General features: G+C 34.2%; 2 protein-coding genes across 4 annotated transcripts; one reads left to right on the top strand and one right to left on the bottom strand.

Annotated features, from left to right (window-relative positions):
- The first annotated feature begins 12,386 nt into the window (after nt 1-12,386).
- On the top strand, nt 12,387-13,331 carry LOC120091270 (light-harvesting complex-like protein OHP1, chloroplastic). Its single transcript, XM_039049228.1, has 3 exons — nt 12,387-12,738; nt 12,894-13,016; nt 13,111-13,331. The coding sequence occupies exons 1-3, from the start codon at nt 12,571-12,573 to the stop codon at nt 13,177-13,179; spliced, it is 360 nt and encodes a 119-aa protein (XP_038905156.1). The 5' UTR covers nt 12,387-12,570; the 3' UTR covers nt 13,180-13,331.
- LOC120091269 lies at nt 13,201-16,494 on the bottom strand. Of its 3 annotated transcripts, none has more exons than XM_039049225.1 (12): nt 16,175-16,492; nt 15,914-16,040; nt 15,734-15,807; nt 15,580-15,626; nt 15,326-15,473; nt 15,190-15,234; nt 14,917-15,121; nt 14,759-14,820; nt 14,506-14,606; nt 14,000-14,045; nt 13,858-13,911; nt 13,201-13,590 (listed from the first exon to the last, which is right to left on the bottom strand). In XM_039049225.1, the coding sequence occupies exons 1-12, from the start codon at nt 16,404-16,406 to the stop codon at nt 13,412-13,414; spliced, it is 1,320 nt and encodes a 439-aa protein (XP_038905153.1). In that variant the 5' UTR covers nt 16,407-16,492; the 3' UTR covers nt 13,201-13,411. The 3 variants fall into 3 exon arrangements, with proteins under 3 accessions (XP_038905153.1, XP_038905154.1, XP_038905155.1); XM_039049227.1 differs by having other exon boundaries at nt 13,410-13,590; nt 13,833-13,911; nt 16,175-16,494; XM_039049226.1 differs by lacking the exon at nt 15,190-15,234 and having other exon boundaries at nt 16,175-16,493.
- Between the last annotated feature and the right edge of the window lie 6,460 nt (nt 16,495-22,954).

The raw sequence follows: 22,954 nt of genomic DNA, 5'->3' as shown, positions 1-22,954 counted from the left end.
CCATTTGAATAAATACATTATAATAATATTCTTCCATCTTAATATATTTTTTTACCTATATATTTTCAAATTTTAATTGATTCATTTTTGTATAACAATTATCTTTCTTAAACTTTTATCAAATAATTTAGAAACAGAATCAGTTGAAATTTAAACCATATAGAATTCTCATATATATATATATATATATATATATATTATAATAAATTATTGATGTGTTGTCAAATTAGTATTAATTTATCTACCACCGTAACTAGTTTTTGTAATTTAAAAATAAAATTTACCAAACATTATTTAATTCCTTCTATAGTTAATTTTTAAAAAAGCAAAGCTGCAATTATTTTAAAAGCTACAAAAACCTCAAATTAGGCAGGTTGCAAGCGAGCACGAGGGGCAGGTTGGGCGCAAGGCTTGCGCTGACGTAGTACGCAAGGGAAGATATTGCGTTGTGCGGCATGTGCTGAGGTCATGAGCATAAGAGGGCACAAGAGGCGCTAGGCTGTACAGGCAGAAGCGTTAGGCACAAAGGGTTGGTTCTGCGTTAGTGTGCTAGACGAGCGCAAGGGATATGCGATGGGCGCATAGGTTGCAATGTTGGTTGCATGACTAAGTTTAACTATTCAAATTTTTCCTAAGTGTTGGTCGTATAGGAAGGTATGCATTGGAAGGAAAAATGATGTTTTGAGCTGATTGTTGAGTACTATTAGGTGACTTAGTCTCACAAGGAAGCCATAAGTGTTGGCTAAACATGTTTTTCATTTCCACAGGGTTAACACCAATAGAAAGGGCTTATCAACCCTAGGAGGAACGCCCAAAGGCTGTGACTGACAAAGTAGATGTTTTTTTCAAATGTTTTAGTAACACATGCTTAAGACATGTTTAGACTCATGCTTGTCTATATGAATGATTAAAGTGTTTTACAAGAAAACTATGTTTCATGTTAGTGAAGGATATCTTACCGAAGAGTTCCATGAGCGCGTTCGGATCGATCTGATCTCACCGTGATCGAAATATACATTATATATTCAAAACATATAGTTATACAAACAAAAAGTAATTATCAGCATGCTAAGAACAAGATATAACAAGGGAGAGAGTTCCATACCAGTTGAAGACAGTCTTCGAAACTTCGGAACTCACCGCAGTGGAAACCTCCACCCAATCGTCAACGTAGCACCACGCACAATTGCAAACTCACGACCATAACAGGGACGACACCACCAGAAAAGAGCCCCGAGTATTCTCGGAGTGAGAACCCAAAACGTGGTCTTTGGTGAATTTGGTAGAGGAAGGAGAAAACATGGATCGTGTAAGCGATAAGCAAGTGGGAGGGCAAAAGACGCTATCACATAGCAAAATGCTTATCGTTTAGGAGAAGTTACACGATCGTGTAGGTTTTACTGAACGATCATTTAGGAAATGGTATATGATCGTTTAACAAAATTGACACACTATACGATCGTTTAGAGAAGTTATGCAATCGTGTAGGAAATAGTGTGCGATCGTTTAGGCGAGGTGGACGATCGTCTAGAAGAAGAGCGACTATCGTATAGGCTCTCGAAAAACTTAAGCGATCGTTTATGATTCACTAATGCGATCTTCTAACTTTTCCGGACGAGCAATTCAAAATGAAAACTATTTTAATTTTAATTCATTGGTTACAATAACCGACTCATTCCCACTTACCCATGTCCGAACGTGAATTTTTGGATTAATGTTCATATAATTAACCAATTAATTAATTAATAAATATAATCATATTATATTTTTATCTTATAGTTTGATATCACATATCTACTATAGTATTTTCTACTCTACTTGATATAAATCATATTTATATTTAATTTCCTCCAAAATAATGTATCTCATACATTTAGCCAATTATATCATATATAATTAACCAGTCCAATTATATTATATATAACTAACCAGTCCAATTATATCATATATAATCGAACTTCCTCTTATCAATTTGAACATTTCAAATTAACCCAGACACTAGTTCTCGACTTTATCCAAGCTACCCAAGGGACCTAATGGACATGTGGCTCGAAACTCCAACAGTCCGTGAAAAGCTGACTAAACTCTTTAACCACGAGATCCACCATCCATTAACTGTCAGGCATTCCACTAAAGATCAACAACTGAACTCTTCTTTTAACCACAATATATTTCTGTGTCCATCGGATATAACCAATTATGAGTACGATGACCCTTCACAGATGCTCGTAAGTACAGTTGGACCAAATTACCGTTTTGCCCCTGTAGTTACATCTTACTCCTTAAGTATCACTAATTCATCTAATGAACAATACAACATAATCCAACTATATATGAACACCGCTCGGGCCAAGAGAATGTGTGTGGCGCCACATCGTTCAAGCCCCGAAATCAGCCCTTAAGGGAGCTATTTATCTACTTATCCCTACCTCAGGAAAGGATTGAATTCCATCTGGTGTAGCTGAGTTCCTAGCTCCCAAATCAGATGAATCCCCAAAATGGTAGGCTTGAATCTCGACCTGGCCACTCACACCCATACAAAATCAAAGGACTGCCCTTAAGACAGGAGTTCCCAACTGACTCAGGATTGAGGTCATGTACCTATGGCTCATCTTAGTGAAGTGAAGTCTCTATCATGAACAGTGTTATATAACGAGACGTTAACACTTCGTGGTCAGGTCTTATACAAACTCTTTATATAGAACGTCCCCGCTCGCATGTCCTCAACACGAATGATCAGGATCAGACCATCTGTGACAAGTTACAACACTTGTGACCATTCCACAAAACGGGCCGCGTCTGTAGCATTACCAGGATAAGGTCTCCCTTCTATATCCATATACTACAGACCATTTTGGTTATCACTCAAGACATGATTCATTTGTATTTCACCACATACATGCTTGAGTCACATACAGATAACCAAGGATTTTATATTTATTGGTTTATGGTAAAGCAAATAAAACATCCAAATGTGCAAACTCAAGAAGTGAAGTAAATATCAGATATTATACATCACAAGCATTCATACAAACTGTTTATAAATTACAGAACACGAGACTTTAGGGCATCAACCTCAACAGTAAGCCATTAAAGCATGTAAATTTTTAAAGAAGTTTATTGGCATGACTTAAGTATTCGTTACTTATTAGTTCAAAGAGCATGTGTTAGAAATTTTGCTTATTAGCAAAATGTTAAAGCATATGACTTATGATGATATGCTTTCAAAGTATGATTTACTTCAAAGTATGAGTTTTATGATGAATGTTAGAACCCGATATTGAAGAATAATGTGAAGGTATCTGAACAGTAGTACCTAAGGTATGAAAGTACTTAGTATTAACCACGTACACATAGGTAAAGTCGATATTGATTGTGTTAAGAGCACTCCACATCAACTAGGGTTTAACGTTGAGGGATTGAACAAAAGAGTTCTCTCTCAACTTAAAGAATATGTAAAGCTATGTTTTAAGTTATGCTATGAAAAAAGTTTTATTTATGAGTTTGCTTGGAAGTTTTCAGTTTTAAAGCATGTTTAAGATTTATTAGTCACTCACTGAGTTAATAGCTCACTCGTTTAAATGTTTTCATTCTCCCAGGTAGTGGTCATCTCCCTAGAGGACTTAAAAGATCAGTTGAAGAGGAAGTCTAGGTGTTTATTATGTAATTATCTGTATACATGTGTTGCATATTAGGGACTAGTTTTAAGTGTGGGACCACTGAACCTTATTTCTATTTATATGTTTTAAGTTTGCTATATATGGAGCCCTAAGGTTGTTATAAATGTTTTAAGTTCTGATAGTTCTTAAATGTTAAAGATGTTATTACAGGGTTTCCTAAGTAGGCTAAACAGGTTAGCTAGACGGTAAATGCCACAAAAAGGTTGGTAACTACTGTTGGCACACTCCCTTCTAGATTAAGTGGGTAATCTGGGAGTGAGTGTGACATTGGGGCATTAACCTAAATGAAATTTGTCACCTTTAGCGATCGGGGTATCTCCTAATGCACGATCTTTCATGCCAAATCTATTCAAAATATTTTCAGTGTAGTTCTTTTGTAACAATCTCAAAATACCTTGAGAACGAACTCGTAATATTTCAATTCCTAATACAAAAGAAGCATCATCAAGATCCTTCATCGCAAAATTCTTTTTGAGAAATCTCTTAGTGTCATGTAATAAACCTACATCATTACTTGCTATGAGTATGTTATCGACATATAACACCAGATAGATTGCCTTACTCCTACTGAACTTGTGATATACACAATCTTCTACTATATTCACCTCAAAACCAAAGGAGGTTATCACTTTATGGAATTTTTTATACCATTGGCGAGAGGCTTGCTTGAGACTGTAGATGGATTTCTTCAATTTGTACACCATAGACTTTGAATTACCAGACACAAATTTTTCTGGTTGCACCATATAAATCGTCTTATTAATGTTCCCATTGAGAAATGCAGTTTTTACATCCATCTGGTGTAACTCTAAATCAAAGTGAGCTACCAGTATCATGATTACCCTAAAAGAGTCTTTCGATGAAACCAGAGAGAAAGTCTCTTTGTAATCGATGTCTTCCTTTTGAGTAAAACTGTTTGCAACAAGACAAGCCTTATATCTTTTGATATTTCCATGTGAATCCCTTTTGGTTTTAAATATCCATTTACAACTATGGGTTTCACTCCTGATGGCAATTCGACAAGTTCCTAAATGCCATTGTCTTTCATGGATTTTATTTCCTCTTCCATGGCATTTATCCCTTTTTTAGAGTTAGAACTTTGTAGAGCTTGTTAGAAGTTGATTGGATCATCTTCTATTATGCCCACATCATCCTAATGTTCTTAAAGAAACACAATATAATTATATGAAATTTCACTTTTCTCTCTAGTAGATCTCCTTAATGGCACTCTTGAGGTTGTTGAGTTCGAACTTCATGTTCAATAACGGGGACTTCAATGTTGTCTTGTTTTATAAATGGTTCAATAGTGAAGTCAGGAATTTGAGTATGAACATCATTTATAACCACATAAGGAAAAGAAACTAATCATGTTGCAGTTTTTAGTGCCTCACCCCAGAGGGATTCTGGTACAGAAGAATAACTAATCAAACTTCTTACCAAATTCTTAAGTGTTTTGTTTCGCCTTAACCATTCATGCTAGGTTTGCCCAACATATTGTATTGTGGGACGATTCCACATTCCTCTAGGTATTTGGCAAAGAGCCTTGTACGTTATTCACCTGATCCATCATATCTACCGTAGTATTCACCACGACAATCAGATTTGACAACCTTAATTTTCTTTCCAAGTTGAAGTTCAACTTCAACTATGAAAGACTCGAAAATGTCCAAAGATTGAGACTTCTCATGAATTAAATATAGGTACCTATATCTTGAATAGTCGTCTATGAACGTAATAAAATATTGTTATCCATTCCAAGAAGTCTTAGGAAATGGACCACAAATGTAGTTCTAAGATTTCTGAGCATCTATTGGTACCTAATTTTCTTATGTTTGTCTGTTTTCCCTTAATACATTCCACACAAACGTCAAAATTACTTAAATCAAGGGAATTAAGAATTCCATCTAACACAAGTCTCTAAATTCTCTGTTTAGATATGTGACTTAAACATTTGTGTCATAACATAGTGGAATTCTCATTTAATTTACGTTTTGTACCACATAAATTAGATAATAGAATCTTGTTAAATAAAGCAAATGAATCAAGCATATATAGATTATCAATTAAAGAACTTGTATCAATAAGCTTGGAATCTTGAAAACGACTAACTTTATTATTTCCAAAAGAACAAAAAAAACCAAATTTGTCCAAACTGGAAAAAGAAACTAAATATCTTTTAAATGACAGTACAACAAAAGTCTCATTCAAATCCAAATAACCAATTTTTAACAGTAATCTTAAATTTCCAATAGTTTCAACTGTGACTACTTTTCCATTACCCATATAGATGTATCTTTTAGCATCACTTGGTGGCCGACTCCACAGGCAACCCTGCATTGATATACTTATGTGAGTAGTAGCACCTGAATTACCCACCAAGTATTTATATGTATAGAAGCTAAATTAACTTCAGAACAAACCAAAGTAAGAACTTTACCCTTTTTTACACGCCACTTGGCGTACTTGGGACAATTTTTCTTGAAGTAACCTTTCTTTTTGCAGAAAAAACAAGAATGTTTAGTAGCCTGTTTGTTGCTCTTATTCTTTTGAGATGTCCCTTCTGCAGCACCCGTAGATTTCCTTTTCTTCTTATCACGAGAGTTAATTCCCAAATGAGCACTTTCTATCCTTTCTCTCTTAATCCTATCTTCTTCTTGCACACATTGTTAGATAAACTCATTAATACTCCATTTATCGTTCTCGTTCTGAGTATTATAGTTTATCTTAAACTGGGTGAATTGTGCAGGAAGACAGATAAGGTATGAGTAAATTTTCATTTATCTCGATATCAAGTGCCTTTAGTTTACCTGCGAGATTGGACATTTTCATAATAGAAGTCAAAAGACTACGCAAGTTCGCCACCAACTGTAGCAGCACCGTCCGTTAAAATTTGCCCTTTTTAGTGTAATTTTTTCTATCCCTCTGTGTAAATAACCCAATATTGGTTCACAGTCAATAACATCTTCACCATCTAAAGTAAATTATTAGACCCACACGAGGTTTGTGAATATGTGATTGTTTGATAATAAGCAAGGAATGTTCGTCTTTTGATTAATTTGGTACTTATTCTTATGAACTTTGCTTCTCCTTTTTCAGTTTGAGCAAGGAACTTATTGCCATTTTCACTTTCTGTGATAACACCCGAAAAGACTCTGGAATGGAGTGCCTAATGATCATCAGACAAATGCGATTTGACCGTTCTCAATTCTCTATATTAGAGTATTCGATTCCTTAGTAGAAGTAGGTTTATCGATCCTTAATGTAAGGTCCAAATCTATATACTTGAGAAATATCTCTAGACTTTCTTTTCAAATCTTGAAGTTCGATCCATTCAACTTAGGAATTGAACTCAGATTTACAGATATTTGAGTAAGACCAACTGAAACAATAAACAGCAAAACATATATTTACAATTAAAAAATAAAAAAATTAATTTCATATATGTGGTGGGCCCCTCAAGATACCAAGTACAATATTGATGTCCAGTCTTTGGGCAAAAACACCAACTGTAAATGGTACTCTCAATGCAGTACTCAAAGTACCGTCAATAAACTCTGTAAAAAAAATAGTCTTTATTTGGTTCGACTATTTTTCACATGATCAATCCTTATAATTGTCACCTACTCAATACCACATGCATACCCACAATTTGGCCAAATGATTATCTTCCTTTGAGATGATAATTATTGCATTAATTCATGAATATGCACATCTTATATTTCATAATTAAGTTAACTTAGATAACATAGGCTACTTCGGTAATATATTATTTTGTCCAATCCAATAAAAAATATAAGACACAATAATATAAAAATATTATTATACAAAAAAAAAAAAAATCATGGAAAAAGACACACCAAATAGTCTTTACCAAAATTCAGTGAATTTGCATACACATAATACAACTAAAGTGAATATCACCAAATATCATTAATGAAATTTAAATTTAAAATCACCAAAATATTAATCAAATTTAAATTTAAATTCACAAGATGATCCATCAAACTTGAAAATTCACAACATGATTAATCAAATTCTAACTTAAATTTACAATATAATTAATCAAATTTAAACCTAAATTCACAATATGATTAATCAAATTTAAACATAAATTCACAATATGATTAATTAAATTTAAACATAAATTCACATATGATTAATAAAATTTAGGCTTAAATGCACAAAATCATCAATCAAAATTTTAATTTAAAATTACAACGTTATCAATCAATTCGTAATTAAACAATAATTACCTATAGGATTGATTAATTTCGATTGATCCATTATAAAAATGTACAAGATCTTCAATAAAATTTAACCTTAAAATCCACTTAAATTCATAGAATTCATCAAATTATAACCAACTTAAATTCAACGAATTTATCCAATTAAAACCCACTTAAAATCACATAATTCATCAAATTAAAATCAACTCAAATTCACAGCCGACAAGCTTTTTTGATTGAAAATTCATCGTTGGAAAACCATGATAATTACAGTCGGTGACTTTTGATCGAAACCATCGCCGACTGTTAGTTTAATACGATCAACCCAAAAAAAATCGTAGCCAAAAAGAAATCATCGATCCAATGCCGATTTTAAAAAAAAAAAAAAAAATCTTTAATCAACTTTAAAAGAAATCAAAACTAAATCAAATCCCAATAAAAAATAAGTTTAAATCAACAATCCAACATGAAATTCATGTTCTGATAGCATTTGTTAACATAATTACTTTATATCTATATTGAATAGATAAACCCTAAGATCGGATCATTCATGTCAAATTGTCAAGAATATATAATTGACGAATTGATGATGACTCTAAAGTGATTATTGTCTTCCTCAACAAAAATTCCAAATGCCTTGGAGGGATCTCTAGATGGGATTCTAGAAAGACTAGTATATTGGAGACTATAGCTCTAATGTTTCTATATATTAAATTTAATTAGGGTTCTCATAAAACCCTAATTAACTAGGAATGAGGTTCTACCATTAAGTCCATACATAGTTCGACAGAAATTTCTACTAATATTTTCTTTAATAGAAAACTAATCTAGAAGGAATTTGATGAATCAAAATCCATTTAACTACTTATTACCCAACCAACAAAATTATTAAAAATATTCCACATTGCCCATTTTATTTTGCATAATTTGACTTTGATCAAGTCCAGAATACTTCCTCAAGTCCAGGCTTTCTTATTTTATCAAGCAGTTTTTTATGAAAAAAGATCGAAAAAATATCAATTTATATTCCTAAACTTTAGAGATTGTATCAATTTAAACTCTAAACTAAGAATTATATCAATTTAAACCAACTTTAAGATTTGTATCAATTTAAACCCCTAACTAATAATCATATCAATTAACATAATAGAAGGTTTAAGTTGATACAATTATGAAAGTTCATGATTTAAATTGATACAGTTATAAAAGTTTAAAATTTAAATTATACAATTATTAGTTTGGGATTTAAATTGAAATAATTCCCAAAATTTAAGGTTTAAATTGATATAATTATTAGTTTAAGGTTTAAATTGATACAACACCCATAGTTCAGGAGTATATCAATTATAACAAATTATGTTTATGGCTAAATTATAATAAATGTTCTTAAACTCTATATTCTGGATCAAAAATAGCTTTAAACTTCTAAAAGTTTAAAAATACATTTAAACCTAAAAGAATATCTTTAAGAATGTTTTTAAAACAAAACACTAAATAGATTCAATCCAAAATCAATGGTTAGGTATTTTTTATTTTTTATTTTTTATTTTTTATTTTTTTTCAAGCTTATGGGTATTTTTTTAAAAAAAATTTGGAAAGTTCAAGGATATTTTTTTTAATACAAAATACAAAATTTGAGAGCATTTTATATAGAATTTAGTCGGATTTATTTTCTTTCTTGTAAGATAAAATGGGGTGCTATTTTCGATTAAGTCTACATTGTGTCGAAAAGCCATTTAGAAAAAAATTTAGCCATTTTTGTTATTTAGTAAAAAAGATTTAAATTAAATATGTTTAAATCCCTTTTAAAAATCTGTTAATTTCATGTTATTTTAAAAACAATATATTTGGATTCTCCTAAAACCATTTAGAATTTTTAATTAATATTTAGTTTTTAATTTTATACTTTACAGAAAAGATTTATTTCATATACTAATCTATTTCTCACCTGATCAAATTTATTTTCTATTTCTCGAGTTAAATGCATCATTTTTTTAACTATACCATCTTCATTTTTTTTAAAATAAAGCTATTTTCTTTAATATTTAAAAAATTAATCTATAACAAACAAAATTTATCATGCTATGATTTAAAATTTTAAATTACAAAAAAAATTTATAAAAATGATTATAAATCTATTTTAATTATTATATAAAAGAGATTTTCAAAAATAAAAAAATAAAAGATACTATTTACACAAAATAGTAAAATTTAATCATTTTGGACTTCTATCAATTTCTATCACTGATAGACAGTCTCTATCAATGATAGACTTTTTTCAGTTCTTATCACTGTTAGACGTTGATCAAAATCTATCAATATCTACTAATATTTTTTTTTCCGTAAATAATTTGATATTTTTTCATCGGTGAGCAATTCTCTTTCAATTCAAAATGTCCAATATAATAAAACAATAGTTTAATGGAAGTTAACATCTTAATTTTAAGGTTCTTAATTGACACATTAAATATCTCAGCTTAAGTATTGATTTATACCAAGAAATTTAACATTTTCAAGGTTCATCCATTGACCATGCAAATGCAATCTTTTTCATAAAAATATATACCTTTTTTTTTTTTCTTTTTTTGGGTTAAAAATTGTGAGAAGAAAATTAAACCTTGAAGAAATAATTAGTATACCATCCATTAAATTACGCTCAAATTAATAATAATAGTTGCATCTCTTCTTAGGCAGTCTTATTTAAAAGAAGATTACACTACACAAGTATAACATATGAAATTTTATGTTTGTATCTAATAGACTAACATTTTAAAAAGTTTCTAAATTTCCCTACAACTTTAAAAATCTCCAAATTTTAGATCTAGAATCTAATAAATTTTTGAGCTCACAACCTTGCTAACTTACCATTTTTAAAATTCATGAACTTATTAGACAGTTAAAAGTTTAATAATCTATTAAATACAATCCAAATTTTATGTACTATGGATTTATTAATTTTTAAAAAGGTCGAATATACCAACTTACTAAAAAAAAGTTTAGGACCTATTTGACAATTTGATTTCTCTCTTTTTTTTTTCTTTGGAGAAAAGAATATTTAACATTTTTAAAGATTAGGATATATAAGACACAAAATTGAAGTTTTACGAATATCTGGGCCAACTGCATCTCAACTAAGCTCACAAAACAACCCATTTAACCCTACAACATTTGGATGTCAAGAAAACTAATAAGAAATTAATTCTCAATTAAGTGGCCACCTTGAATTGAACCTTTGACCTTTTAACCATAAGTTTTAAGAGTTTATTATATATGATATAAAGTTAAGACTTAAACATAACATGAAAGTTCAGGAACTAAAATTTAGCTAACAAAAAATGAATCTTAAATATTTTAAGGCAAGAAGGAAATTAATCTATTTTAGAAGACCCAAATGAAATCCGACCTAATTCTTAAAAAGTATATCTTTTGACCTTGTACTTACATCATATTAATGTGAAATTACTGAAATGAAATGTTGTGCATGTTGATTGAGATCTCGTTCCTATGAGTTTAGGTTTTTCCACTTATCATTTTCTCTTGGTTCCTTTGCTTTTTTGGGTTTAAGTTTTTTCGCTTCTCACTCTCTCTATTTTCTCTTGCTCTTGCATGCACAATCAAACCATTTCGATAATTTTCATCGATGATAGCATGCAAAAACAGAGAAAACCTAAAGTTTTAAAAAGGGACATTCTATTTTCAATCAAAATGGGGTCAAAGGTAGAGTTATATCATCTTGCAAGAATTTTTATTCCATATGGATATTTTTCTTAATAAAAATTTAAAAAGAGCGAACAATTTCTAGGAAAATTTGTACGGATGACCTAAAAATTGGACCGAAAATGTCAAATGACCCAATTTTTTTAAAAAAATGTCGAACGACCCTTTGTTGACGTCAAATTTAGGTGAAATTACCAAAATATACTCGCATGCATGCAAAAAAGCATTCGCTCTCACTCACTCTCCCTCTCCCTCTCGCAGATGATCCATTTGCGAACATCCATGAAACAATGGGTCATCTTCTTCACCCTCTCTTCGGTCTCGCTTGTCTCCCTCTCGTCCGTATCGCTCTTCCTTTCCTCACTCACAAAATCACTCTCTCTTGCTCTTGCTATTGTTCATCGGAGTTGGTCATGTCGGAGTTACTCGTGTGAACTCACCATGCTAGAGAAGAAGAAAAAAATGCACAAAGGAAAGAGATCGGAGAAGAATAGACAATGCGCAGAGAAGGAGAAAGGAAGAGGATAAAAAAAGAAAGAAAGAAAAACGAAAGGAACTGGAGAAGAAAGAAAGGAATAACAATATTGTAAATTCACAAGATAGACATCAGTGTGAGGGGACGTTCAACATTGTTTTCAAAATTTGGATCGTTTGTTATTTTGGGCCTTTAAAATGGGATTTTTTTTTTTTTTTTTTTTTTTTGCAATTTTCCCCCATTTTTTTTTTTTCGCAATTTTCCCAATAGTCAAGAATCAGTGAAGTTAGAAAGAAGTGAAGATAATTTCAACAAATCTGAAAATCCTCGAGATCTAGTAGGACCAAAGACTCCAGCCTAGCATTTAATTTAAGGTGGAAAAAGGAGTTCCGGAAAGAAAAATTGAAGAGGGAAAGTTCCGATAACGTTACCGAAGCAGTGGTTGTGGTTGTGTTTGGGGCATTTCCAAAGAATGGCGTCCTCCTCTGCGATTTTATCATCTTCTCTTCTTCCGGCCAGAGCTCCGATCTGTAGCCAACAAGACGGCCGACTCTGTCTCTTTCAAATCGGGTCTGTCCGTGCCAATAACAGCAGGTCTCGTGTCCCTTTCAGGGTTCAGGCCGCAAAGCCTCCGGCTGGAGTGAGTACGCTGTCTATCCTCTTCCAATTTGTGAACTTTTTTCCTATTTCTGTTTCACCTGTTGAAAAAATGGTTTCCATCTCAAAAGCTTAAAGAAATTCAGGATAATAACTTCATGGGGACTTGCAAATTACCTTTTCATTTTTGTTTTGAAGGTTGAATTGCCAAAAGTAGAGCCGAAATTTGAAGCCCCGTTTCTTGGATTCACTAAAACTGCTGAAGTCTGGAATTCCAGAGCCTGCATGATAGGCCTCATTGGGATTTTCGTAGTGGAGCTGGTGAGGTCTTCTTTTCTTTTTAATATAAAGAAAAGTTTCTTTCTTGTACCTTTCCATATCCACATTTACGGGTTTTATTTGTCTGATTTTTCAGATATTGAACAAGGGTATACTTCAGGTGATTGGAGTTGATGTTGGGAAAGGCCTGGATCTTCCTCTCTGATTCCCAGAAAAGTTTTGAACATCTTGAGATCCTTTGTGTTCTTTTATTGAAAAAACAAAAACAATGAAATTGTAACTGTAATACAGGACTTTCAACTGTACCAGAGAATTCTACAATCTTCAAGTTATTGTACTTCATAAGTAATTACATAACATTGTCACCGTTGAGAATATGCTCACTCTCTTGACTTCTGTAAGGATACCTAATAACCAGAACTCGAGAATATTGCAAATCAAATAAGCCTACAGATTCGAGTATCAATAATAGGCACCTTGGATGGAGGCTGACTTATGTCTAGTACTTCTTCCAGTGATATCCTGCGGTTCCTCCAAGCAAGTTCTGCCCAGTTCCTCATCATCTTTCCTTCAGCCTTTCTATTCTGTTGGACGTCGAGTATCTCCGCATACGCACCTACACATGCAATCAGTGATATCGATGAATAATGATGCTCAGACCACCACGTTTATGAAAGCTTAGCATGTCTCCTTTGCTATGAATTCATGAAAGATTTCAAACATAATCAGTGGTGGGATATGATCAGTTCATCTGGGTTTCATTCAAGAGTGCAGCTGAAAGCTATCCACAATGTTTAACGCTAGTACAAGTCTCGTAATTTGTTTGTTCTTTTTACGAGCCTCGAGCTAAACGCTTACAATAACTTGGATGCTTGATCAGTACCTCCAGCTATGATTGCTATGTCACGTCTGTCCACCTTTAATTGTTCTCCCGTGCCTTCAGGAGAATAAACTATTCAGTTGAAATTATTTTTTTTTGAAAAAAAAAGGGTTAAAAGATGTACCGTTGGTTGGCAATACAATACCTTTCGGTGAAACTTTCATCAAGTCCATTGCTCTCCTGCAAAGTCCCTGTAAATGAATTTTTAGAGCAATCTGCTGAAATGCAACTAACAAGTAATACTTTTATAAACTATGAGGATTTGATATTTTGACTTGCCAACACTCAGATAAGAAGCATAAATGTGAGCTGTAATAGAATTGCATAGAGCCAGTAGACAAGAACCAAGACCCCGGATGTTTGGAAGAGAAATCAACACCTTCCTCTATGCACTAAAGGATGAATGGTTTTTGCTCATACTTGAAGGGATTTTAGAACATAAGTGAGGCAGTGGAAGGCCATGACAGTTTCACAAATGATTCAGACGGGAGCTAATTGTCGCGGATTCATGGTTATCCGTAAAATGTCACTTCTATTACTAAACAATACTTCTCAAAGTTAAGTAGACTGCGTTGCATAGCTGATGCAACTAGTTTAATTAACAATGAATCTACATATTCAAAACATAAGAGAACAGGAGTAAAATCTAACCTCTTGAATCAAAAGTGAACTTGAATGCTCCTTCATTGCTTTGTGTCGAAACATGAGTGCTATGCAGGTTAAGACAACGCCAACCTTCGGATGGTGAGACCCTGTACCATGTAATTTTACAAAAAATTAGACGCCCTCATACCCACTTGGAATATAGCCAAACAATGCTACATGGAAAAGAACAGAACCTTCAATGTATATATGTCGTAAAGTTTCAATTATATGGAGAATTCTAAATTAGCAACTACCATACCAAAATGTTCTTCTGTTTTAGTTAATGCATTTGTCAGTATATCCTCGGCTTCAGCAAAATTCCTAAACAAAACAGGGTATAGTTATGATTCATAATTACGACAAGAAGGAATCTTATTGGCAAGTGGCCCAACATAGCACAATAAATCAAGAAGCTACCCCAAATTCCCCTCAAGCTGCCCTAAAGCACAAGTCGCAGCCACTAACACATCCATTGGAGACATATTACCACCAGCTAATGCACATTGCTCACTCGAATCTTTGACTTCTAATCCCAACTCAATTACTTTCTGGTACACCTCTTTTGCAGATGAAAAGTTTTGTGAAGCCACTAAAAATTCTCCGTATGCAAAAGCAGCACTACCTACGGATAAAAATGTTAACAGGATGCAATCAACAAATTTTCCCACACAGATAGTTGAAGTACCTTACCAGCACATCTTTCAATTGTTTGAAACCCTTCAAATAATGATTCAACTGCAGATAGATAACCAATAGTTTACTCGAGTAAAACTTCACGACAGAACAAGATGTGTAGAGACTAGAGAGGATACGAAAGGCCAAACACCTGCATCAAGGTTATTTTTGACAAGCTCAACCAGCCCTTTTACAGCTTTCACACGAGCTCTCAGAACTTCAGAATTTCCATCATCAGCGAGTTCACTATTTTCAAATAGTTGTAAGCATTTATCGGCGATAGCGGATGAAGAATCGTCCTATATATGAAGAATCATCCCCAGATAACTTTGATCCAAACTTTGATCCATGTTACTCGATTCGATTTAACATGAGCAATAATTACAACTTTGCAAGGAAATTTACCAGGTCTAATTCGAGATGAAGTCCAGCAAGTGCTTCAAGAGCAGCCACTACGAGAAAGATAAGAAGAAATTACAGTCCAATGAGCCACCAATAATCAATTGGCACTGAGCTTAACGAAGCTAAAAGAACGAACTAAAACCCTTGGAAACTTTACCTCTAATATCTAGAGAACAATGTGCTAAATCCTCAATTCGCTGAAGCTTATCTATAGCATCGTGAATATCACCTCTGAAACAACCAAACTAGGACAATTGTTTAGCCATAAGCAATTCAATTCAATTACAACGTACCTCTTAATGAAATGAACCAAAATAGGATAAATGAAACAGAAAACCTTTCAGCAAACATGGCAGACATCGCAAGCAATACCGCTCCCCTTGAGTTGTCGGCATCTTGGCCTTCACTCGACTGAGCAGAGAGGCACTGCTCCAGAACCAGAAGACCTTGTGCGTACGATTCATCTAGTTATCACATTAAAAGGATTACAGACCAGAAACTTCATGCCGATTTTTGACATAAAAACAAAACGAAAACAACTTCAGTAGTAAGAATTGAGAAACAAGATGAAATGAGGAAATCAAATAAGAAAATGGACCTGATTTCTGAGACCTAGCGTGAGATAGAGCATAATTGATCATCTGACGAGTGACCGGGCTTGCATTTGGGCGGTCCATTCCAACGTGAAGTGATCTCCAAGGTGAAGCTAACCATGAGGATGATGAAGGAGAAAGAAGAGAGAAACAGGAGCTGGAGCCCAATCTCGGAGTTCGAACGGCGGCGGCGGCGGTTTTTGACAGCTGAATGGCGACGCGAATCATAGCTTCCATAGAAACGACCAAAGCGAGAGAGAGAGAGAGAGACGGCGCTTGAAATCAAAGCTAAAGTAAACATATGAAATTTTTTTAACGCCCTTTAACATTCAGATTTTTTGACGGACCACCAAATTAAAAATGATAATAATAGGAAGATTTGCCTCAGTTTTATAAAATGAGGCTTTTTTTTTTTTTTTTACACATCAAATTGAGTGAAATTATAAAAAAATAAACCCCACGTGACCTAGGGTTGGCAAAATTCTCCACGAAGTCAAACCGGAGAATTTTTTTGGGGTCCCGTCCGGGGACGGGGATGTTATCCCCGCCCCGACCCCAATTTTATATAGTTATATTTTTAATATTTTATAATATATAAAATAACTTATTTATATATATGTTTATAATGTATACTATAGACTTAGTGTTATAAGCCTAATATTGAATATATAAATTCTAAATTTAAGGTCAAAAGTCAAGCCCAAACTTAAAAAATTAAAAGAAAAAAATGGGAAATCCTCACAGGGATCTAATAGGGGATTCCCGCGGGGAATTAGTAGCGGAATCCCCGCGGGAAACGGGGAATGGGGCCACGTGAGGACCCATTTCCCCGACAGGGAATCCCCGCCCCCGTCCCTGCCTTCAAATGGCGGGGACAGAGGTAGGGATGGGGGGAATTTCCCCCATGGGCCGGGGACGGGGGACCCTCCCCCGCCCCACCCCGGCCCCGTTGCCAACCCTACACGTGCCCACGCAAATTTGCTCTCTCGCTTCCTTCGTCTCAAAGATAACTTTATATCTCTCTTTCTTTCACGATTTTGCTCTCCAGCGCTTCATCTCACTCTCCAATGTTTGATCTCGCTCTCCACACTTGGGTTAGCTCTCTGTGCTGGATCTCGCTCTGCAACACAATGAAAAATAGGGAGAGATGAAAAGTCAGTCAGAAAAGAAAAATTTGGTCTTGCCAAAGAAGAATGGGAGTCGAAGAAAAACTTCTTGTCAAAGCTTGTCGCATGGTCTCACTAGAGAAAAAGAAAAGGATGGTCTCGTGGGATGGAAAGTGAATGATAAGAAGAAGGTGGAAAGAAAAAAAGGAAGGAAATAAATCGCGACGAAAAAGAAGGAATAGGAAGAAACTAAAGGGGCGTTTGGGGCAAAGAGTTGTTATTATAGTCATAGGTTATTATCGTTGGGTTGTAATAATCTGTGTTTGGAGTGTAGATTATTTTAATTTGGATTATAATAGTGTGTTTGAGGTGTAAACTATTTGGGTGATTTTGGAGCTAAAACTATCCTAAGACTAATCTCTTGCTATAGTAAATACTATTTTGTATTCTCCAATTAGCTACAGTCAACACTATTTCAAAACCCCAATTTGCTACAGTATTCACTATTTCCTACAATTTTACTATTTTACATTCATCATTTTTTTTTTTATTGTTTGCTACAATGTTTATTTTTTTTTCTCAAACTAAAATACTTTACACCTCAAATACATAATATTATAACTCGAATTAAAATAATCTACACTCCAAATATAGGCTATTATAATCCAACTAAAATAACCAACTCTTTGCCCCAAATGCCCCCTTTTAGTTTGAGGAGAAAATAGTAAACAATGTAGCAAATAATAAAAAAAAAAATGATGAATGTAAAATAGTAAAAATTGTAATAAATAGTAAATATTGTAGCAAATGAGGGTTTTGAAATAATGTTGGTTGTAGCTAATTAGGGATTACAAAATAGCATGTATATAATAAAAGATGGGGTGGTTATTATAGTTTTAGCATAGTCTTTGCACCAAACATGCTTTAAGGATAATTTTGTAAAGTTGCTTGATGATATGTAAGCAAAAGATCGAAATTCTCAAGTTTGTAATTTTGTAAAGGCGCCAAACACATTATTGTTTACCCTTTTAAAATATATATATACCTTACTAATATTAGATGAAAATTTACTTAACTGTGACTAGGACACTTATTGGATTAAGCTTAAATTAACGGTATTCACATCTGTCCTTTTCCAATATCATAAAAGTTTTTCTACACCAAAGATAGTTTTGAGACATTTATGAAATATTAAAAGAAAGTGGAAATATGGATGTTCCGATAACAATTTACATAGTTTACTAATTTTTATTATCAGTCTATATATCCTAGAACTTAGAAAGTAGTTGTTAATTTGATTTATGAAACCTAAGTTTAATAGTTTGTATTAGTAAATTTATGGCTTGAAATAAAGAAATCTACAAAACATAAGCTCAACCTTTCAACTTGAATAACATGGGTAATTCAAGAAATGTTAATATTTTGTCTTCAATTAATCAAGTCTCCAGCCGTTTGCTGCCCCGATTCTGTTGATGGCTCCAATTGTGCTTCCTTCTCCAACCGTCGGTCCAAGCGTTGTCAGCGACAACCTTTCAATCGTCGGTTTGTTATCCATGTTCATTGAGTTTTGTCGATTTGGGTAAGGTGTCGGGCACTTTGATGACGGAAAATTAGATGTCAATTTCTCAACAACTAAAATTCCGTGGATGCAATATGCGATGCATGTTCCTAAAGTATGCGTTGATTATCATGCGTCGATGGTCATGCGTTGGAATGACAATGCGTTAACGAATGTATGCGATGACCATGCATCCTGTCACAAGTTTTCTTGTGCTCACGCCAAGTATAACGCGAACATAAGTTTCTTGGATGATCCGAGGTCGAACACAGGGACTTGTAGCAAGATGTATGTGGTAATGTGCATGCAGCGGTTGAATAAAAGAATGATGGAGGGGTTGCTAAGCTAACACTACTCCTACTCCTAACTAACAAAAAACACAATGAGAATGAGAATGAGAGGTAGGGACACGACAACTATTGACAGGAAGTAAATGGATGGAAAAAATAGATAAAATGTGGAGATGTCTTCATTGCAATACTTAAGAGTGACCACAAGGGCAACCTTAGTCAACGCAAGCCATGTTGTCATGCTACACACACTTGAGCCTAACTCTAGGAAGTATGCGGTGTATCTGCGATATTGTCGAGAAACCTATGCCTACCTAAACCTCCATAACCTGCTCACGTGCTCTCGCCCCATGAGCATGCTAGCTGCATACCACCGTATCCTACTTTCTGGATGCATACAATATCCTATCCTAGGGTGCATACGCTGTGTGAAAGAAAACGGAGCTTATCTTTAAGTTCCCCATTCTTGCCAATGCGTTCTAATCCGCTCTCTCAGGTCTTAGATTTGGGTTTTAGACTACTCTATCAAGTATGCCTAAATGGTAAATGATGCGCTTATAAGACAAGGTAACCGCATGAACTTTGCTGACATAAGATTATTCCTATCTCTAATGAATAATAACTTACATTGCTTAATGTGACCAACCACTTACTCTTCCGGGCAATTGGTTGTTGCTGACTTTACTCATAGACAAGCATTGCGTCTGCCTATAGACAGGCGTTGCTACAGCTTCACACTAAGCAAATAAGGTTTACTCACACACTCACAAAACGCACACCTCTCGGTGGTTTGCTACATGCTTCATATCCCTAATCCACATGACTAAGTATGGGATACTCTAACAATCTCACTAAGTGATGCAATGAAAGTTAAAGATACTAAGTAAAGAAGATGGAGATAGAGTCGAAGAAAACACAGAAATGCATTGAATACATCATGTATTAATTCCTTAATCTCAAAATGTAATACAATACAATATAAGAAAAGAAGAGAAAATGAAATGACCGGCTGGAAGCAATGACTTGCTTCCAGCGGATGTGCGTCAAGGCTGCCGGTGGTGCCATGGATGGGCGGAGGAGCTGACTCTCTCGAGATCTAGCTCCAGTCGTCACTCGGAATGGAAGAAGGAGGTGAAAAACTCTCAAGCTTTCTTCTCACACATTTTTCTGGATCACAAGGATCTGCCCTAAGGCGAACCTCAGGCAAAAACCTTAGATTCAACCTTGGGTGAAAACCCTAGATAAGTTGGAATTCTGCTTATCGACTTCTTTATATAGAGCCTGGATCGCCGACAGCATTAATGGACTACTCTGATTCTGACATTCGCGGCGCGTTAGTCCTTTCTAAATCTCTGCTGCAAACGGCGTGGTAGGTGAAATGTCAACATCAGCTTTTGATTTTTCCAAGATATACGTTGATGCATTCATTCCACCAAACCTTGCGTTGATCCCTCTATTATGCGTTATTGTGTAGCCACAATCATGCAGTGACCGCATTTGCTTAATACCGCAACTCTACACGATGACCGCGATCGCTTGACGAGCGTAACTCCCATGCGATGGACGTATGCGGCTGATTACCGCAACACCTATGCATTGATCGAATGCGTTTGCCTTTGCGATGGAGAGTTTCTCCGCATGCGGTCGTCTATGTGGTGGTCTGGCTTCCGCGTTTGCGTCCACTTCCTACGTTAGCTACAAAAATATAACATTGAACGCATAATAACGCATAATAATGGGTTAGCCGAGATTCATCATGTTGAACGACACAAGCTCATTTTCTCATAAATTCCTAACATAATTGTCGCATATTCTACTTAACAGCCCTCATAATTTTAAATAAAAAGACCTAAGATGACATGCATTTCTGCATGTCATCACACTTTTAGGCATATCCTTATTGATTCTTCAATGTCCATTAAATTTCTAGACTAATTTAAGTTACCTATGATGTATTGATGCTCAAATTGGAGTTGAGAGGTGTTATTTGGTATGGTCCAACAACTTCGACAGTGAAATTGGGGTGTTTTCGGCACCCTTTGTGGGTAAGGTTATAATTTTCGGGTTGCTGAAATTTGGGTTTTAACCCTTAGAATTACTATCACCTATAAGGATTGGGTTTATTGGTTTTTATTTAAAGGTATTGAGGGTTCACACCTACGTTTTGGGTAAATGATTTGGGAATGTTTAAGACAATTTTATGTATGGATTTAAGCCTAATAGGTTCAATTGATTTTTGGTTCAGGTAGTATTGTTGACTTAAGTTCTCTCGAGCTAAAAGGGAAGATTAAATTACTAAAGCTAGATTATTGGGGTAAACGCTTTGCTACCAGTTTGGCCTAGAACCCAATCCTAATCTCTCTTGTATTCTCGTAGTTTTTAAACTCTGTATAAACAAATTGCTACTAATAAAATAATTGTTATTTTATGAGCATACACTTAATCCAATAAACAAAGATCCTAGGTTATTTTATGTAATTTAAACATGTATAGAGAGACATACAGGTAGATCATGTTTAAATGATAACCTAAACGGTTTGTAATAGATGGATAATGTTGTGTACCTTATCCTAGTGACACCACGGATACGACCCGCTTTGTAGATGTTATAAGTGTTGTGAAGTGCTACAAATGATCTAATCCTGATCAATCATGTAGAGACATGTGATCGAGGGTATCGTATACAAAAAATTTGTATAAGACTGAACCACGAAATGACTAGTCTTATTATATAACTTCGTTAATAATAGAGACTTAAATTTCACCAGAATGACCATAGGTGACATGGCCTGAATTCTGAGTGAGTTGTGGACAAGCCTATGAAGGCGGTCCTTTGATTTGTATGGGTGAGTGTGGCCAAATTGCCGACTTAATATGCCTACCATTATGGGGATTTGGGGAGTTGGGAACACAGCTACACAAAACGGAATTCACTCATTCCCTGATGTCGGGGTAAGTAGATAAATTGTTCCGTTAAGGGCTGATTCCAGGGTTTGAACAATGTCGCCACACTCTCTTTTACCCCGAGAGGGATTTGGTCATGGTTGGACTATGACTTATTGTTCATTAGAGGGATCAGTGGTACTTAAGGAGTTAGATGTAACTACAAGGGCAAAATTGTAATTTTGACCCAATTGTACTTATGAGAAATTTGTGAAGGGTCATCGTGTTGTTGACTGGTCGTATCCAATAGACACAGAATATATTTGTAGTGCGAAGAGTGTAGGTGTCGGTCTTTAATGGAGTGACCGATAGTTAATGGATATTGGGTAATTCAATTAAAGAGTTTAATTAATTAACCAAGTACCATTGGACCTTCAATCCACAAGTCCATAAGGTCCCCTTTGTAGCTCAACAGAAATTATTGAAAATTAATTTTGGATTAATTTGAATTGTTCAAATTAATTGACAGAGCTAATTATATATGATATAATTAATTAAATTAATTATATGTGATATAATTAATATAATGTATTTGATATGTTATAATATAAAGTTTATTTGAGAGAAAATAAATATTTAAATGTGATTCAAATATTAATTATATGGATGAGATTCATATAATTAATTTAATATAAATGTAATTTATATTAAATATCATGCATTGTTGAGAGAAATTAAAACTATAAGTTATATTGTATTTGATACAATATAAAAACTATAGGTTATGTGTTATATTTGATGTAGCATATATATATATATATATATAAAATAAGTGTTGGGTTGTATGTTCTAAAATCGCAGTTTGTAAAATTAAATGCAGTTACTTGACCTTAATCCTAAGCTAACTATGAACTTCTGTTTATTCGGGATTATCCTTAGATTTGCATG

This window comes from Benincasa hispida, chromosome 11, assembly GCF_009727055.1.
Source record: "Benincasa hispida cultivar B227 chromosome 11, ASM972705v1, whole genome shotgun sequence".
NCBI classification, from domain to species: Eukaryota; Viridiplantae; Streptophyta; class Magnoliopsida; order Cucurbitales; family Cucurbitaceae; genus Benincasa; species Benincasa hispida.
This window is presented reverse-complemented; position numbering and strand designations above follow the sequence as displayed.